At 33.3% G+C, this 20,393-nt stretch overlaps 1 protein-coding gene across 1 annotated transcript; it reads right to left on the minus strand.

The window, feature by feature from the left end:
- Window positions 1–2,557: 2,557 nt before the first annotated feature.
- LOC137397070 (uncharacterized) lies at window positions 2,558–16,296 on the minus strand. Its single transcript, XM_068083356.1, has 4 exons — window positions 16,155–16,296; window positions 15,748–15,944; window positions 15,083–15,253; window positions 2,558–2,710 (listed from the first exon to the last, which is right to left on the minus strand). The coding sequence occupies exons 1-4, from the start codon at window positions 16,294–16,296 to the stop codon at window positions 2,558–2,560; spliced, it is 663 nt and encodes a 220-aa protein (XP_067939457.1).
- Window positions 16,297–20,393: the final 4,097 nt, after the last annotated feature.

Consider the following 20,393-nt stretch of genomic DNA (forward strand, 5'->3'; position numbering starts at 1 on the left):
TAAATGGTCCAAGGATTGCCATACACTGCTGTATATAGTCTGTCCTTGTAGACCTCCATTGCTCCAGGGTAGTTGTTGAATGTGATGAATGAGCCTTTTACTTGGTAGGTGTGGTCAATAGTAGCTACTGCTTTATTATACATTCCAGTTGATATTTGAGAGTTCCAGACTTTTGTTGAATAAGGATATGATGGTAAAGAAACTGTGTGAAGAAGTTTGAGAATTTTTGGAAGAGGTTTAGAAGGTCGAAGCTTGAGTTGCTCATCAATTAGAAAGCCGTCAGTGGATACAACTTCTAGCATTATCTCACAGCTTTCACCTGGGAATAAATATGGAAATGGAAAAATAAGATATTTATTATGTTATTGTATAATACTTGCATAAGAATACTACTTGATTATTAAGATTAATATCTGATATAAAGATGTTGGTCTAGTTGATACTCATGCTGTCTGACACAAAATATTTCATAAAAAGTTATTATGTGATATTTTCAAACTTTAACTTTATACATACGTACAACACGTATATCGGTCTCAATAGGTTTGTTTGAAAATGCTGTTTTTGAGTAACAATGTAAACTAATCAAATTATTTTGTGTACATTTATTAATTGCATCCATTTTAACCATTGTCAAATAATATTATCTACTTCCTTCAAGATAACAAGTATTTCAATGGAACAATGTCACACAAAACTTGATATGACTCGCTTGTTGGTAGGTAAAAGACAATTGTGACACAAATGAGGAATTATATTATTATATTATTTGGCAGATTAGTTTGAGTAATTAAACAATGATGAACCAATGGTCCATCATCAGGGTATATGAAGCTTCTGCAAAGATTTTTTAATTTTACAATTTTACCATTTCGTATGGTTTTGGACCCAAAAAACTGCCATCTTATTATTTTTGTATTTAGTGACATTTTCTGAGTGATGCTAGACTTATAAATCAGGCTTCTAATAAAAATCATTGTATTGTGAGCTTATTTAGACATATTTAACATGTTCCACCATTTTGTATCATTGAACAAATGGCCCAGGGATACTGACACATATTGAAAAGAATGACAACTGCTCAAAGGGTTACATGCCCTCAGTGCAATTGTGAGTAATGCAAGAATGATAATTATTTAGCATCTGCTTGCAAAATTCAATAATCCAAAAGCCTCTTTTGCTTTTTACTGTCCAAAAGAAGCTTAAGGGAGTTATCTTTTCATTGAGCTACATAAGTAACTCAGGATGATTGATAATAAAAACTGTCTAGGCTAAGTTTTTTGCCTCTCTGAGCTGCTCTGATACGTGAATAACTTTAACATTAGGTACAAAGCTGAATAGAATCCATGCATAGCCATCTTTAACCTGCTGCTTTGAAACCTATGCACTAGGATCGTTCATCTGTCGCGTTCAGTTATTACTTGCGGACTTATATATAAGTCTGTAATTGTATGATATGGCAATAGTATTTTTTTATGTATCATGGAAACTTCTTTATCAAGCTTTTTTATAATTTCTGCAAGTGTTTAAAATAGTTGATATGTTAAATATGTTAAACACTTCTATTAAACTATTAACATTAATTTTATATATCACACACTATTAACAATAATATTTCTTTTATTATATAATACTAGCTGCATTACCTGTGTTCGGGAAAAGATTTACGTAAAGCAATAGTTTTATTGAGAGTTGTCTTTCATACCGTAAAACAACTCCAAATATGCAATCTACTGAAATTTTTGTGCTGATCTGACTGCATACACATATGCAGTTACGCATATGCAGTTGTACATGTCAATAATGTTGGAGAGCCCATTGGAGATATGCAATGTGTTTTACAGCAAGTCTACAATGCATCAGTCTCGAACTACTCAAATCGGCATTGTCCTAATTTTGTACACAGAACTGATAATGAAATTGACATTGCTAGGCAAACTGACGCTCTTCAAACTGGCAGTATGAAATTTTTTTACATATTTTAAGAAATTCTAGAAAATATTTTGCTGTTGCACTGCTTAGCTATCGCCAACTTTTATTGAATTGAGACTTCTGCATGCTTGAAACACTAATCATGACTCACCAATTCTTCGTCTATAGCCTGTGTTTTGACATGGTATATACAAACTGTGCAGCAGTAATGCGGTTGTTGATAAAATTTATTATCACTAAAATCTACTATATCAACTACATATATGGCCTCTCGCCTTTTCAACGTAAGGCGTTACATCTGGAGCATTTTTGGACATTCGTCCCATAAAAAAAATTCAACCCTATACTGTGTTGCATGACTGTAGTCCAGCGCGAAGTTTTCTGTCCATACACGGCGCCTGGTAGCAGCTGCTGTAATTCGTGCATCTCGCTGTTGTCGCCGTTTCATCCGCTCCGAAAATTCAGCTCGGTGAGCAGCTGTTGTAGCTAGTGCATCATGTTCTTGTCGCCGCTGCATCTGCTTGGAGGTTTCTGCAAGTCTGGCCGATGTAGCGGCTGCTCTGAGCCATTTAAATTACTGCTGGGGTCGGTTTAGTAGTCTCTGCACTTCTAGTGGCTGCAGCATTTATTCTGGCATGCTCTCGATGTACCCGTGTTTGTTCGACGGTTTCTGCTCTTCTAGAAGCTGCAGCAGCAGTTCCGTTTCGTTGTGGGCATAGCAGCGTTTGCACTGCAGTTTCTGCTCGTCTTGCTGCTGCTTCGCAAATTCGATCTCTCTCTAAGGGAATCAATCTGTTTTTGTGTTTGGGCAGTAGGCTTTTTGGAAGGCATTGTACTGCTTCAAGCATTTCTAACATTGAATGAGATGCTTTTTGTAATATACACTGCTCGCTTTCTTCTCACCGCTGCCTATCACCAGGCTCGGAGTGCCCGTGCAAGTTCTGTAGTTTCTGTAGTTCTAGTAGCTGGAAAAAGAAGTAAAAGTAACTCAGCTGCGGAAGGAAATGAACATGTTTATTATCACAAACAGTGGCAAATCCAACGTTTTCAACCCTTTTACTGAAGTAGACTCCCTCATGCGTTTTCTATGGTCGACTGCCATAGACACATTTTTGCGACTTTCCCAGCAATTGCTAGTAACTGAATTTTATTATTCGTTGATAACATAACCAACGGTCTTTAAGACTTTTATAGTAGTGACAGTGTTGTCCAAAGATTTCTCTATAAAATTAGCCTAAAATTTAATTTTAAATCTTCGTTTGAGAATATCTAACTTGAAAACGAAGATTTTTTGTGCGAGTTCATTAAGTGTGTCCGAGTTAAAAAAAAAAAAAAACTACTTATGTTGATGACACATGACAGATAATAAAAATGCACAAAATATAGATACAACGATTTTTTGTATACCAGTGCTTGTTAACATGTTGGCAAAATGAAATATATAACCAAAACAAACAGTATAGATGGAGTTTGAAATTGAAAAAATATCGTATACGTATTAAGCAATATCGGCAAAATGGCTGGCAGTATGCCGATAGCTAAAATTGTACACAGACACAAGTGAAAGGTTTATGTAGTGAAAGTGTGGCACTTCATAGACAATACAACATTGATTAAGAAATACCTACCTTTTTTATGTAGAAATGTGGTAGGTGAGAACTGCGTTTTCCCGTGACCGCAAGAAATCAACCTTCGTGTGACCTTCTCGGTACACGTTGGCAGTAAATACTAATCGGATGTAAATTACTATTCATTAATTTATTTTATTTAATGATTAGTACATTTGTATAGCTGTATATGCTGCCGAACTCAGAACGGTGCTTTTTCACACGGCCGCAATTTTACTGTTCTGAACGCACCAATGTCGTTGGGCGCCGTAAAGAGGCTCGCTAACCAGATATGACGTGCTCTGTGTAAAACTATGAGTAGGTTATGTATAGAGGCGTGTAGTAACCGAAGACTCCCAGTAATGCGCCCTAGATACCTAGTAGCGGGTAATAGTCCGAAAAGTACGGTACTCTATAAAGCGGACAGACAGATAGACAGATAGATAGATAGACAGACAAGGATTGCCGTTTATATAGTAGATAGTTTGTAACCTTGAAGTTCGGTTCACTTCTCTCAATTGAGTCTTTGGAACTTGAGTCATTTTAGGTGAATACACTATATTTTACACATTGCATACAGACTATTGTATGTTAGAAAGCATTGCTAGCTATAAAATAAATTGGTCTAACATTCTACTAAAATAAGAGCTGGTTCCTGTTATTCATTCACATGACCTTGCTTCTATAGTTATTTACTAAAGCAATTGATGACTACAGCCTTTTGTACCACAGCATCTTGAGCATTACAGCAGCCAACTGTGATTAATTTCCTCATACTTTTTTTAACCCTTTCAGCCCTAATTATTTTCCAGTTGAGCGCCCATCTGGCCTAATTAATTTTTCACACTCGTTGTTTAATAAAGTGAGATGTGTTAGATTGAGCATAAATAAAGCTGCATTCAAGATAATTGAAAATAGTTCTTTGTAACTTGTTGGTAACATTCTTAGCTACATTTTGATACTAATATATACACATTAGGTTAATCTATATAGGATGTTATTGATCAGATTCAAATCGATACTTTTTTGGAAATCGAAAAGCCTAAGTTTGGTTGCTACTACCAGTCAGTGTTTTGGTTGATAACATTTCAGTAACATATTAGGATGACAGAAAAATGTGTTATCATCAAGTTGCAAAAAGATTTTTGGAGTTTTAATCAATAGAACTGAAGTTATGAGCCTATACGCAATATTATAGCATAATATAGCTTCCGTTCCATAGTTCAATCAATTGGTATATAAGGTCTATATATCATATTTACATTCTATAAGGACAACAATTATTGCAGTTATGATAATAAACACGAGATGCAAACAACTGGAGTATAAAACTGATACAATTTATCGTTTTTATCTACTAAACTGGTAAAAAGATTTGTCAACTAAATTTTTTTTTTCGAATTAATTAAAAATTATAACAATTTAGTAATTCTGACGTAGTGCAATTGAAACTTATCTTATGCTGCTAATAAATGGTCATGTTGATGTTGTAGATCGCTGTCACTGCTAAATTCTTCACCTGAACTAATTATTACGTTGGATTGACTCAAACATTTAGCCATCGTTTTTCGGCAAACGCATTCAATATGGCGACCTCCAGAGTTGAAAAAGTTGAAATCTATCACGGGATTTGCCAAGTAAAATGTTTTTATCCAACCACATTTCTGGTATCAAAACAATCATCAGACTGTTATCTTTCAAAATAAAGCTATAAAAAAACGATAGAAATAAAAGGAGTATCAATAAAGTCACTCAGAAAGTGTCCCGAAACTGTTGGCTTCAGGCCCAAGTGAGAACAACTTCTCCCGAAATAGTTGGCATCAGGGGTGAAAGGGTTAATTTGTGCAAAAAATTGTTGTCTCATATTTAAACTGGTATCAAATAGTAACAATATTTGCTGCAATTGTCAAGCAACTCTACCAACCATCATTGTTATAGTTTTGTTCATAATAATGAAAGACTAAGCAGTTTATTAGCGGAAAACTTTCTTAGGAAACCATACATCCCTGTTATAATTGTGGTGTGGGTAGTTTTTGTTAGGAGACTGAGGCTATCTTAAGCTAAGCTATCTAAAATATGAGCTAAATATACCAACAAAGCTATTGATCATTCAATCAGCTTCAGCCAGCCAACTGGATAATCTTTAACCCTTTCGCGGGCAGAGCGACGTTTTTGTCGCTTTGCGATGCGGCTGATAATGGGCAGTGCGACGTTTTTGTCGTTTCGGTAACATATTTTATTATTGCAGTTTCTGGTTAGCTAAATGCCGTTTTTTGTTTACCTTTTTTACCAATAGCAAGCTACGATATAGTAGTTTTGGTTAGCCTCAAAAATTTACTTTAAGGTTGAAAAAAACGATCGTTTTTAGCAGTGATGAATAAATAAACTTTCGAAAAAAATTAGAAATTTGTTCTAAATAATTTATCAACTTTTATTTTTCTTTCTTCAGTTTTAGCTTTTATTTACCGAATTTTTTGAGACTTTGGGTTTAGTTTACCATCGTGGCAATTTCTAAAAGAACCTCCCAAGATTATTCTAATAAAGCAAGTACTTGTACCGAAATTACTAGAAGATTCAGAGCTGACAGTGACTTTTTAGATTTAGTAGCAAGAGATGACAGTGAATCAGGTTCGGATTTCGATTGGAATGACTTTACATCTGGAAGTGACAGTGAATAAAAGGCTGGTAGCAGTAATAATGAGGATGTGCGTAGGAGTGATGCCAGTGCCTGGAAGAATATAACCAACATAAACAGAGATAAATCTCCTACAATTTAGCTGTTTATAGCAGTGACAGGCTCAGTATTTACTCCAGTAGATGCTCAACCAGTAGAGTATTTTGAAAAGTTTTTTGAGCCTGTCAATCCAGGAAGTACATTTTTGTGGGAGCTCTTTGTTACATGAATAAGTACATGGTGCAAAGACTGTGATGTGGGCCTTTGTAAAGGAGAACGCTTTCGAAAATATCATTCGTAAATAGACAATTATTATGAAAAGCATATATTTTATGTTATACATTTTTATTTGTTTATAATATATATATATGCCTATCGACATATACATGTATACATATGCACCTTTAATTTGATTTAGTTTTAAAAATTTGCCCGCGAAAGGGTTAATTTGTTCTGATAGTAACAACTTGTTTGTTGAACATAATAGAACAAAGATTCACGTATAGTATGGTTTGTTAGATTGTTTTTGGCTCTCTGAGCTGTTCTGATACATGAATAACTTTTATATTAGACACAATACTGAATATCATCCATGCATTGCCATCTTTAAGCTGCTGGTTGGAAACCTGTGCATTGAGATCGTTTATCCGCGGCGTTCAGTTTTTGCTACCATAATTATATATAAAAGTTATTTATTGTATGATATGGTAATGGTACCTTTTTATGTATCAGGAAAGCTTTTTTATCGAGCTTTTATCAAATCCGAAGTGTTTAAAGTATAGCTGTCCAATGATCGGGTTAATTAAATGATTAACGCGATCGATATGAATACACAATTAACTGAGTTGAGCCAATTAATCTTCAAATAAAATGCAAATGAGATGATGATCATAATGTGATTCCTTTATATTGTTTAATATATTGTAAAGGAATTTGCCGGATTTTTCTCAGGCCTTATCTAGATTGCCATAATATTGCATATATTGTAAAAGAAGTGAGTATGGTTTTTTATTCGTTTAATTCCGAAGCAATTTCCAATAGTTGTGGAACTGTGAGTACTCTGCTCTCTTTGCGAGAGCGCTCGTTATATTGACATATATTTTGCCCTAAACTGTATAATGGAATCGAGTAGGAAACTGTATAAGAATAAATGATTGATGGACTCGCTAGCATGATGGCTTAGTTACGGTCAAACTAACAAAGTATTAGCGATAAGACACACAATAAAGACAACTAATGTATGCAAAATATATATAAAAGTATTTCTATGCATGTATATAAAATATAGGAAATAAATTTACGGCCCAGCTTCCGCTACAATATAATATTACCATAGCAGGTTACTACCATTTAGTTTACTAATAAATAAATATTATGACAAGACAAGCAAAACTTTTTTACTAATTAGATACAACCACAATTGTTTTGCACACAACTATGAAAATACTAACATAAAACTTGTTTATACAAAAACAAACACACCGCGACGAGTTAGTTGAACCGGCCATGTTGTTAGTTGTTTGAACATGTTTTAGGTAATAGCAACAAGAGCGATTTCAGTATTATTTAATACTTCACCGTCTATTTTTGTTTACATCTACAAATTTTCAAGGTAAATAATACATTTATCTTCATTTCTCAAAGAATCACAATCATATTTCAGCTTTAGAATGGTAGTAATACAAGATTGCCCCTTTATTTGAACATGAAAGTAGAAAAATGTCCTTTCTACTAGGTAGCAACTTCTCATGTTTTTGGAAGCATGACAAGAAAGTGAAGTGCAATATATGCCAGAAAGAATTTGCCTACCACCACAGCCCATCATCATTAAGAAATTCAATTGCAGACAATAAGCAGACAATAACTACTACTACTGTACGTAGGAAGAGGGCATCTCTTCATTGGGATGTGAATAAACTGTGCTGCCTAGACTATTGGCTGGCTTAATTATAGACTTTCATAGACTACTTTCTTACATGTTTTATACTATAATAATTATTACATTGTAACTATTGTACATTGTACATAATATGTAATCGTCTTAACCATAATTGTCTCAAGTATAATTAATTTATATAACTGTATTACTTGTTTTATAATATGCAGGTTTTCGCTAGATTAATTTTAAGACTATTCGAAGATAAACTGGTTCAGGCCAATTATTAATCCGATTATTTTGTATAATCACTGTGCAGCTCTAGTTTAAAGTTATTGGTATGTTAATTATGTTAAATTTTTCGAATAAACTATAAAAAATACTTTTATATATAACAAACTATTAGCAATTATATTTATCTTATTATATAATATATTATGTAGCCCTGAGGTCTGTTTTTTTCTGTTAGACTTTGAGTCATTTTAGATCAATGCGCTGTCTTTTACACATTACCTACCGACTATTGTATGTCAGAGAGCATTACTAACTATTAAATAGGCAGGTCTCAAATGAAAATAAAATAAGAGCTGATTCCTTTGATTGACTCACATGATCTTGTTTCCAAATCTACTTACTAAAGCATTTGATGACTACAGCCTTGTCGTACTACAGCATCCTGAGCAATACAGCAGCCACCAGTGATTATTTTGTTCATGACTTTTAAATTTGTAAATATTATGGTTTTGTCTCATAATTAAACTGGTATCAAAGAGTAACGATATTTTCTGCCACTGTCAAGCAACTCTACCAACCATCACCATTATAGTATTGTTCATAATAATGAAAGAGTAAGCAGTTCAATAGTGGCAAACTTTCCTAGGAAACAATACACCCCTGTTATAATAGTGGTGTGGGTAGTTTATGTTAGGAGACTGTAATAAAAAAGTCTTAAGCTAAGCTATCTAAAATATGAGCTAAATATACAGTACCAACATAGTTATTGATCAATCAGCTTTAACCAGCCAACTAGAGAATCTTTAATTTGTTCTGACAATAACAAATTGTTTGTTTAACAAAATCGAACAAAGAATCGCAAGTAGTATGGTTTGTTAGATCGTTATGTTTGAAGTTAAAATATACATAATATGGTATATAATAATGTAAGACATGTAATATAAAATAAACAATAGTACCATTCACATATAGTATGGTTTGTTAGATTGTTAGTTTGTTAAGATAAACAATAGTACCATTAAGTGATGGCTTTATTAGTTTATAAAGGTTAATGATATATTATTATTATAAACAATAATATGTAACAATAAAAAGTATAAATTCCATTAGTTGTTAAAAATATCATGTTTGACTTAGTTTTTCAATATATTTTCATGAGGTACACATCTAGAGAAATGTTTAGGTTCTTTATATTTAGTTGAAATTCAATCTGCAGGTCAGTTTTATATCTTGGTCTAAACATAAAAACAGTACAACAAGAAAGCAGGGAAAACTTAGAAAGCTTGGCTGTGAGCATCACTTATGTTTTCTGAGCATCACATTTTGGCCATGGCAGAGTGTCATGTCCCTCCTACCCAGAGTCATCTCCTATTTTTTTGTCTTACTTAGCAGCTGGTGAGCTGTTGCCTTGGTCAGTGTTGGGTTGGCTAGTGTAAACCGTGGTTCAGTTCCTAATAAAGCTGTCTAGTTGAAATATCACATTTGCTAATAATGCTTCTTGTTAGAGTATGGAACAATCTGTATGGTCAATCCAATAGCAAACTAAGTGTTCCGTACTTTTGAAAGCTAAAGACAAACATTTACCAGCATCGGTAAGTTTGGTTGCACTTTGCAAACCTAAATAAAATGTATTGTTTTGTATAAATTTATTTTTTAGCTGGACAGTATATATTGCAATCCTATGTAATATCACTTTAACCATCTTATCTGTGTAATTATTTTTAAAGATGTGGTTGCGTCTAAAAAGTCGATTTGATGAAATTAAAACCAATAAAAGGCTAAAATATCAGCTACAATTGGATGTCATTTTTGTCTTTGTAGACCAATCCCATTTAGAGATATATGCGTTTAAATAAGGCCATCTTTTATAAATCTCACATTCCAGCGGTTGCTTCATTTGTGATGCAACAAGTGATACTTATGAAAAGAGTCTACGAGCAATAAATGTAAGGTCGCTTCATTAGCCAATCATCAGCACAAATTTTTTATATAGGTCGTAACAAACTTTATCACTCATAAAACGCGTTGTCTTTGATCTCAATTTTAGGGATTTTACTCTATTATTAAATCGCATGGACATCGATGTTTACTAAATTAAATAACATTGTTACTTTAATTAATTATTCAATCAACGTTAGGTGGTTAAAGTGCTATCGAGGAAAATAGGGGAATAGAGGCAAATTTATCTGTTATTTTGAGTCTCTTATAGATATACTGTTGAGTTTACATTCAGATTGCATTTCCCTGTTTGAGGTTATAGTGTAATTTTCTGCGCGTGTGCGATACATATGTACAGTGAGTTCTAGACAGCTTATTTTTAATTCATAGCATCTAGCAATACAATGGCTTAGATTGATGAATATACTAAAGGTAATATTTTTAGTACTCATTAATACATGTACTAATTAATAAAATTTTAATTTTTTGCAATCACGAATCATTGTTTTATAATTTTTATCGTTTCACAAAGTTCCATTGAGCTCAGAGACTTTTTTGGCCATTGTCAAAAATATGGCAGACATGTTTGAGTCAGACAAAGTATCAATATTATTGCATTATTACTTTTCAATATAAAATAATCACTCTCAGTAGCACTATTTGTAATAAAATTCAGACCAAAATTCATAGTTTTAAGATTACTAAACATTCTTAGCTTTATTGTGACCAAATGCAAATGTCCTTTGCTAAGAATCCTGGTAATTGCTAAGTATGAATAACAATAGTAACTAAAGCTGGCGAAAAATAAGAAGTACATCCATGATGAGCTGTAAACAATGATGTAATAAAGGCATATACCGTCGCTCACTATTACCGGTGATCACCGGTATTAGTGGTACCGCTCACTGTACCGGTGATCACTAATCAGAAACAATTAATTCAAAGCTTGCTGAAGAAGCAATACGTGCCTCATGGTAATATACTAATGCTTTGGCGAGCTGTTTTATGTGGCTCATTATAGTGAAAGGTTCTAGCAACTGCTGGTCATTCAAAATTTAGTCGGCCATACAAATGCAGATTTTATAATCCGAATGGCAAAATTTATTGTTTAGTTCTGTCGTTGATTATAGAGAATCAAACAAGCATGAATTAATATGCATTATATATTACAGAAACAAGTTGTTGCTTGATTATGCAAAGTATTTTTTTTGACAGGCTCACACTTGAGCTACTGAATGGTGAAAAGGTTATTGTTGTTATTATTTTACTCACCCACTAAGTTTTTCAGAAAAATCACAAAATAATAGTATGAGCTGCCTATATATATATGTACTCCTAAACCTAACTCAATTTCTGGATATGAATCAGAAGAAGTTTGCCTAGCGGTGAATGTGAGAAACAATAGAGTGGACCATTTTTGGAACCAAATTTTTGCCAAAAACTTTTACCAGCATTGGTCGAAATTCATAACTCATAAACAGTAACAAAGGTAGAAAAATATAACCTTGATAACTAAGTGTACATAAAATTTAGGCTTTCATTGGGCATTTACAAACAATATAAGCATTGCGTAGAATGATCCGTAGAGAAACGCAAGTGTATTAATGTATTTCTTCATGCAAAAAATCCACAGTTTGAGGGGAAATTTTGACTCATGCATTAAAGTAATAGAATAATTTCCCAAATATCTAGTGTAATTAACATAGAGCTCAGCTTCTTACACAGAGCTTTTTTAAAAGTGTGATTATATATATTTTTAAAATGGATTTTAGCAGTTTTTTACAGGTTAAATTAGTTTTAGTAGTTTTGCCAAAGGTATAATATTGAAGGTTAGCTATTGGTGTATGATATTTTAACAAGTGAAAAGTAAATTTTCTAGCGGAAATGCTATATTATGAAATACATGATTTTAATAGTACTTTAATTAGTAGTTCCTATAAAACAGGCAGTAAATAATATTATTTGCCAGTAGACTTACGTTTTTCTCTCAATTTACTGAATGAAGGTACTTGAACTGATGGCATGACTTCATCAATCAATCGCTGTATGTCATTTTTGGTGTCGCTGTAGCTAGAGACTATATCACACTGAAACAATAGTATAAATCAGTTGAAGTCTTCAAACTGAAGAGCCTGTGAAGCAACTAAGCAATGAAAGTTATCGATTCCCTACATTTCAAATTGTTCGCATAATTTATACGCATTTTATAGGCTACAATTGAAGTGACACATTTTTATCTATTTCTGTTGAGTAGCCTAAGATCTAAACTATCATTAATGCTTTACAAGATCAATGGCTATTAAATGTTAACTTGTAAAAATATTTACATTACAGTTATTTTGTATTAAAATGTTCACCACCTTTTACTCTGTTGTGTTGTATGTGCAAAGTATGTGGAAATGGGACTACAAGCTCTTAAAAGCTCCAAATGAACAGTTCCAAAACTGGCCGTAAGTTGGAATCACTTTATTTTTATGACGTGCTTAACTCGACATGATTATTGTCTTGACACGGGATGTTATCATATGAAATGAAACGCCAATAAAAGACTCAATTTAACACTTTCCATAGCCTAAGTTTATGGCAAATACTTTGGGTTCTACCGGAAACCCCTTATAAAATAAAGATGCTCGCTACTTTACAGTTTCGTTTCAGCTTGGTCTAATCATCAAGTCATAATCTGATCGTTTAACCCATATATTTTGCCACATGGCGATAACAACTTCTGTGGCATTTTTCGATCATCACAGGTAACCAACAAGCTTGTCATGTTCATCAAATGATGATATACATACCCTCGAGCTAAGGTTGAAAAAATAAATTAATTGTTAGGCTAGGTTTTGAGATATCAGTACTCTAAGTGAAAGCATTATGATGATGATGAAATGGGTGTGTAAGGACAATATACATGGTTTTATTGAATGTGTGAAGTTTATTTGTGAAAATATTTTAACGAATGATATTGCATGAAAGGGTAAACAAAAGCACATCGTGCTCAACTACGTCACATATGAGCAGTTTTGAGAGCGATCTCAACCTACGGCGTTTTGGTGATTGCTGCGACTGACTGTTCATTTTGGAGCTTTTAGTAGCTTTCAGTCACGTTTCGACATATTTTAACTCACACTGCAGTAATTAGATAGGTTATGCAGTTTTAAATAGCAGTAATTTGAATTTTGTGACAAATCAATCGCATGGTATTATTAAATTACACACATGCTGATTTTTGATTATCCATCAAAGTAACAATAATTTTTGGGTGATTCAACAAGGAAAGTCACTAACGCTATATTAAAATACTATTTAGGCTAAAAAGTAGTTATTTGACCAGTAATCAACTAAATATCTTGGCTATCACTACAAGAAAAGACAATTCTTAAGAACCACCATGCTTTCTGCAGTTGAATGACCAAATACCGTGGCACTGTACCAATTAACCAATTTACCAAGGGTACCAATGTACACCCTATGTACAGTTGCGCATTGGAAGAACAGAGGGCTATGATAATATTTTAATGCTAAAAGGGAGATTTGAACTGAAATACGTTGTAATAAATTCCAAGTGTATAAGTATAAGTGAATGAACAGAATAATTTTCTAGAAATGGATAGAAAGCTTTGATGCAAACTTGAAACTTGAGTGGAAGGTCTGTGTAACTTTGTTGGAAAAACTGGAAGCCTATTTTAGTCTTTAAAGTTCAAGGCCAACAGTTTTAGGAAAAATACATGTTGACAATATGTCGAGATACGAAAGATCTCAACTTTGCTTCCTAAGCAAAGTGAACTTTACTTCATAAGCTAGACCACCTTCAATCAGGTTCACAAAGAGAAAAACGTTGTCAACTTGCGCCATTCTCTAACATGACATTTCCCATTGTACTGTCAAATTCACTATAGAAAAATTCATCCAGTATTAACTGGCAGACTTTCAGACAATAGACGTTAGGTTTACAGCTTGGTTCATCTTCATATGTTGGGTTCAATAAAATATGCTTTGCATAGTATTCATTTGACTACAGTACAGGATGATAAAATACTCGCACAAAACCGGCAGCACAGTGAATCCTAAACCTTTCATTCTAGGGGCATCATAATGCTAGTAACATAGTTAACTTTTCGACTACCACAATAAAATCTTACCGAATGAATATTCTGCCCTAATTAATTATCACAAACTATTTGAAAAACCGATACATCGCTAGTATTTAGGCAATATCTCGAGAATAAAAGTAGATATCACTTTTCTTTAAATTTAATCTCATTCAAAACCAAAGTTCCTACAAGATAAATATAAAGTGAACACCATTCTTGTACAATCTCTAACGTTTGACATGCGTTGAACAACTGCTTTGTTTTTCCTTGCCATGACGAAAACGATGTGGTTTTTCCGTTTTGAAAAATATTTAAAAATGGAATCAATGAACCAAAATCTCTTGTTTTAGGTGGACGGGATTGGCGACAAGGTAATTTTACTTGAGAGAAAAATTTGATTGGTCTAGCTGGTGTGAGGGTTTCATAATGAAAAAAAGTGAAACCCTCTCGATAAGCTGATATATCGTTTCACGGTTGGTACTTTTATCACCGCCAATTGTTGAGATTTTTAGCCAAAAATATTTCTATTAATAGCGAGTGATCGGCAACAAAGTCGTTTCACTAGAGACAAAATGTTATGAGTCTAGCTTATGTGTGGGCTTAGGGATGAAAACAAAAGTGAAACTATTTTGATAAGCCGATACATTGGCTTACGGTCTGTATTTCGGTAACCGCGAAAGCCAATACATCGGCTTACGGTAGCCATAGATTTCATGAACCACCCTTGTACCTGATGAGCATGCTTGGCTCTAGACTCTGTTTTGCGCATTATATTTCTTATTTGGCTCCATTTCTTGAGTATCTCATCTTCAAGAAAGTCTGTGATGAGAGTTTTGGTTTTTAGTCTATCCTCTGCATATTCATCCTCTAGCTGTTTGTACTTAGACTCTAAAGCCTTGATCTTCAACAAGTGAGAGGGTCTGATGACAATTTTAAAGTTGACAACACTAGTAATGTCATATGCAGCAATGCTTTGCTAACTTTAAAAAAGTTTTTAGTAGTTTAAAATCACTGGTAATCACTACTATTAGTTTGTATAACTGGTCTACAAACAAGTCAATTGACCAATATATCAGGTTAAACTCGTAACTCCACAATTGATAGTTTTTCAAAAAATAAGCTTTTTGTGAAGGTTACACAGTTATAGGTTTTAATAACTGAATAAAATGGTAACAAACCAATAGACTTTTAGATCTCGTATTATTATCTGAGTTGACAACCAATCATTTTTGTTTTTGTTTAGCATTATTGCATAACGTTATAGTGATTACTATGACAAGTTATTCAGTTTTGTTTACAACTTTTAACATTTTAACAAGGTTTATCTTGTTACACTAACAATAACGTCCTGAGATAAGAAATGCTTTGTTAAGCAGTTGTCAATGACATTCCAACCTGTTCATCTCTTTTATGCTGAATCTTTTGCACTGTCTCAAATGTTTCTTTGTCATACTCAGCAAGCGTTTGAGAGGTGAACTTGAAGATTTGTTCCAAACTCTCTTCCTTCTCGATCATTCCTTTCTTTAGCTTGTTGATCTTATCATTAAGTTGCTCTACAAGCTGATTTAAAGTCATCATCTGATGAGTCTCTCCTAAAACATACCAAATGTTTTAATAGCCTAACTTAACCTGTTGATAGATTTGTTGAAATATTGAATTCGACATGACGAAAAAAAAAAAAATTCTAAAAAATATAAAGAAAAACTGACATTTAACTTTTTGCTACAATTTTGACAGAGGTCAATATACAATTTTTTTTTCTTTACACTATGGACAATGCTGTTTTCACTGTTACCAATTACCGTCATTACAAAATCTGGCTGAGCAGACGCATTCATTGCATATCATCTTCAAACATTTATCACATCCAAAACTGACTGGCTTGTCAGTATGATCAGCACAGACTCTGCTTTGCTGACTCTTCGGTAGTTCATACTGCTCCATGTTTATGGTTGGATGAACCTTCCCAAACTCTTCATTATATTCCTGATGGATCTATAACATGAATTTTTTAAACAAACTTAACCAAAATGCGATGCAAAATGAGATGATATTTATATTGTCACAAAGTTAATATGAGGGAGAGAAGTAGAATTGCTAGAATGGCGTAACTGAAATTTCCCAAGTTCTTTTTGGTAAACCACTGAAAATTAAGCAACTAAAGTTATTTATGATAGAAGCTACACGCTTTATCGCTGCTTCCACTTAAAAAAAACGGTGAATGTATTTCAAATTAATTTTGGCTAATTGATAGTCTTTAATATTCATTGATAAAATTAGGTGAACCACAAACAAGATAAAGTAATTGTTTACCATGATTTATCACAGATGTTATGCAAATGATTAAGGTCATACAAATCAGAAAACTAATTAACACCCTAATATTATGTGTCATTACTCAAAATAAAACTTGTGAGTTGATCCGAATTTTTGCCCTAATAATTTGTTACAATCTGTTTTAACGATGAACAATTTTTTTGAGACAAAATGTCAATAGTTTATTCAATGGTAAAAATATTATGTTAAACCCTGCAAAACTTAACAATGTAATTTCAGCAACATCTCTCTAAAACCAAGCATTTTATGTTGGTCACGAAGTTGGTAAGTGTTGTACATGGTTTATTATAATAGGTCAAACTATTAATATTGCATGAGCTATTTATCCAAACACTTTGAAGCACCAAAGTATGTAAAAGGCACATTTGAAGTTTTTATTAAAACCTAAAGTAAAATTTCTGACAATAAATAGATGAAACTTTGCATACCTCGTGGTGCTTCAAACAATAAATTGTATCACAAAGTGTGCAATAGAAAAATGCTTGCTGGTCATTCTTTCCTTTTTTTGTACAAACATCACAGAACCTTGGTTTGTCCCTTGAAATGTTGTATGCTGGCAGCTTGTTGAGTGGCATCTCACAGACTTGACTACAAAAAATTAATCATCAAGTATTCATGTTCATGTGTCAAAGTCGAAGATTTTGTGAAATATAATATTTATACCTAACATTTTTATCTAGAATAATCAAAAGTTTAACAAGTCTTACTAAAACTTATTTAATAATTCATAACGCTAATTAATTACTGTATGTACCATTATTCAAAACAAATTTTATAAAAAGTTTGATTGTTTTGCATATTATCAAAGGCTTCAGTTGAGAACAAAAATGTTCCAATGTTTGGCTCTACATGATGGGGTTCAAAAATTTATTTCCAATATATATTCAAAATGGTTATTGTCTTGCCACCTGATGTTCTCATGTAAACTTAAAGGCTAATCAAAGGCTCAATATAAAACTTCTTGTAGCATTAGTTTATGAAAAAACACTTCAGGTTTTACCAAAGACTCTGTATCAAACATAGAAGCTTGCTACTTTACAGTTTTGTTTCGGGTTGATTTAATCCTCCAGTCATAATCTGATCATGTGGCCCATGCTTCCTGCCAAACCGCTCAAATAATTTTGGCAGCAATTTTGGATTATCACAGGTGATCACAAGCTCGTCATGTTTGTCAGACAATAATATGTACTCCTTCGAGCTAATGTTCAAAAAATAAATGACCAGAACACCTAAAAGCCCCTATCTTTTCAGTCATTTGTATGCACACCACTTTTCACTGCATTATATATTTGTTATATAATAAAGAGTATTAAAGGTTGACTTACAACAAAATTTACATTACAGTTATTTGGTATCAAAAAATTCACCATGTCTTACTCTGCTTGGTTGCAGGTGCAAAAGTATGGAAACGTCATTAAAAACTCCTAAAAGCTCAAAAACGAACATTTATTCGCAGTCATCGCGAAATTGCCGTAGATTGGAATCCATTTAAAAAACGGCTCAAAGAGGATGTAGTTGAACACGATTGCTTCTGTTTAACCTTTCATGCAACCTCATTCGTCAGAACATATTTACAAATATACTTCATGCATTCAATAAAGCCATGCCTATTGTCCTTACGCGCCTGTTTCATCATCATTGTAATGCTGTCAATTTGAGACCTGACATCTCAAAACCTACCTTAAAATAGGTTTTAATTTGTTAACCTTAGCTAGAAAGAGTGCATATCATCATTTGCTAAAGATGGCAACTCTGTTGGTCATCTTTGATAGTCGACAAATGCTACATAAGTTGTTCGCGCCATTTGACAGGAAGTATGGGTCACCTGATCCGATTACGACTAGATGGTTAGACCAGGCTAAAACAAAACTGTATAGTAGTGTGCATCGATATTTAATACGTGCTGTTCGGTAGAGTCCGAAGTGTTTGTCATAAACCAGTGCTACGAGACGTTTCACTCTGAGCCGTTTATTGGCCTTTAACTTCAAGCGATAACATCACATGTCAAAACAATTACCACATTGTTTGAGTTGTCATCGAAATAAAGAGATTCTAAACTATGGCTTCTTTGGTGATGGCTGCGATTAACTGTTCATTATTGAGCTTTTAAAAGCTTTTAATCACATTGTCCTATATCTTCCACCAAAAAAACATCATAGTAAAACATGGTGAATCTTTTGATACCAAATAGCTGTTATACGAACTTTGTTGCAAGTCAATCTTTAAGAATTTTTGTGAAGCCAGGAGTCCTGATTACTGCACAAGGCTTTTAGCAGGGTGTTTACTGTGTATACTGCTTCTTCAAAAGGGAAAATATTTGTATTTATCATTCAGTATTTGTAATAATGGCTGGTTTTAAACCTTTTATGAACATTCAGCAGATATAGCAAAACCATTCATTTGAAGTACAATAAATAATTTATTGCTGTTTGCTAATTTTCTCACAAAACATTGTATTTGTGCCGAATAAGTTGCTAGTTTTTGTTTGAATGAAATAACATGCTTATGTGTTTAACCAAAAGTATCAATTTAATTACAGCTTTAATTATCAGCTTCAAAGGTGTTTGCTGTCCAATTAAATTATGTTCCTTATTTTCCTATTTTTGTGTATTTTTTCCTATTTTACCACAACCAATCACAAATGAAGGAAAAACTTATGATAATATCAGAAAGAAATCTACTAAGATATTGTGCAAGCTCACGTTTTAGAATAGAAGTGGAGAACACGTTTAATTATTAACAATTGTGGGAAATATGTAAAACAAAAATGTTGATGAGTTGCTTTCTTACTAGTTTGACTTCAACTAATTATGTTCTGAACTCATTATAGATCACATTATCTGACAATCATTGACCAACTATCATTGTTGCCCTCTAGATGGTTATTTTAACTTCTGAAATTACTTGTATGTTGGTACACAAAATCATATGTACAACTGCTAAACTTGAAGTGATCTATTTAAAGGTTGACTTGCAACAAAATTCACATTACAGTTATTTGGTATCAAAAGATTCGCCATGTTTTACTCTGTTGTGTGGTAGGTGCCAAATATGTGGAAATGTGATTAAAAGCTCTTAAAAGCTCAAAAACAAAAAGCCGTCGTAGATTGGAATCTCTTGATTTCGATGACGTATCCGCGCTGTATGGTTATTGTCTTGTCACGTGATGTTCTCGCGTGAATTGAAAGGCCAATAAAAAGCTCAATATCAAACTTATCGTAGCAATAGTTTATGATAATCACTTCGGGTTTTACCTAAGACCCCGTATCAAATATAGATGCTCGCTACTTTACAGTTTCGGCTTGGCCATTCCGTTCGACTATTCATGTCTGAGTTGCGATCATAAAAAATGTCAAATTCTGAAGAGTTAAGACCCTGGCGTTTCGAGCCTGACGCTCTATCTGAAGAAGATCCTCAACAGAATCAAACCTCCCAGCAAGTAAGCACTGCCACTAGCCAGCTCTTATGTGCCAAGCTAGCTAGTAGTAATAGTTTTAGCTTGAGAGTGATAGAACGAATATTATTATATATGATTTTAATGATGATAATTATCGCTTCAATATTGCGAAAAAATAATTACAGATTTTTCTCGAATGACAACATTAACAATTTTAATATTTAAATCTAGTGCTGCACTGATATACTGTTGGATAACATCGACCTGATGTATTAGCTATGGTTGCATAGACATATCTGTTCATTTC

This window comes from Watersipora subatra, chromosome 5 (genome assembly GCF_963576615.1).
Source record: "Watersipora subatra chromosome 5, tzWatSuba1.1, whole genome shotgun sequence".
In the NCBI taxonomy this organism is placed as follows: domain Eukaryota; kingdom Metazoa; phylum Bryozoa; class Gymnolaemata; order Cheilostomatida; family Watersiporidae; genus Watersipora; species Watersipora subatra.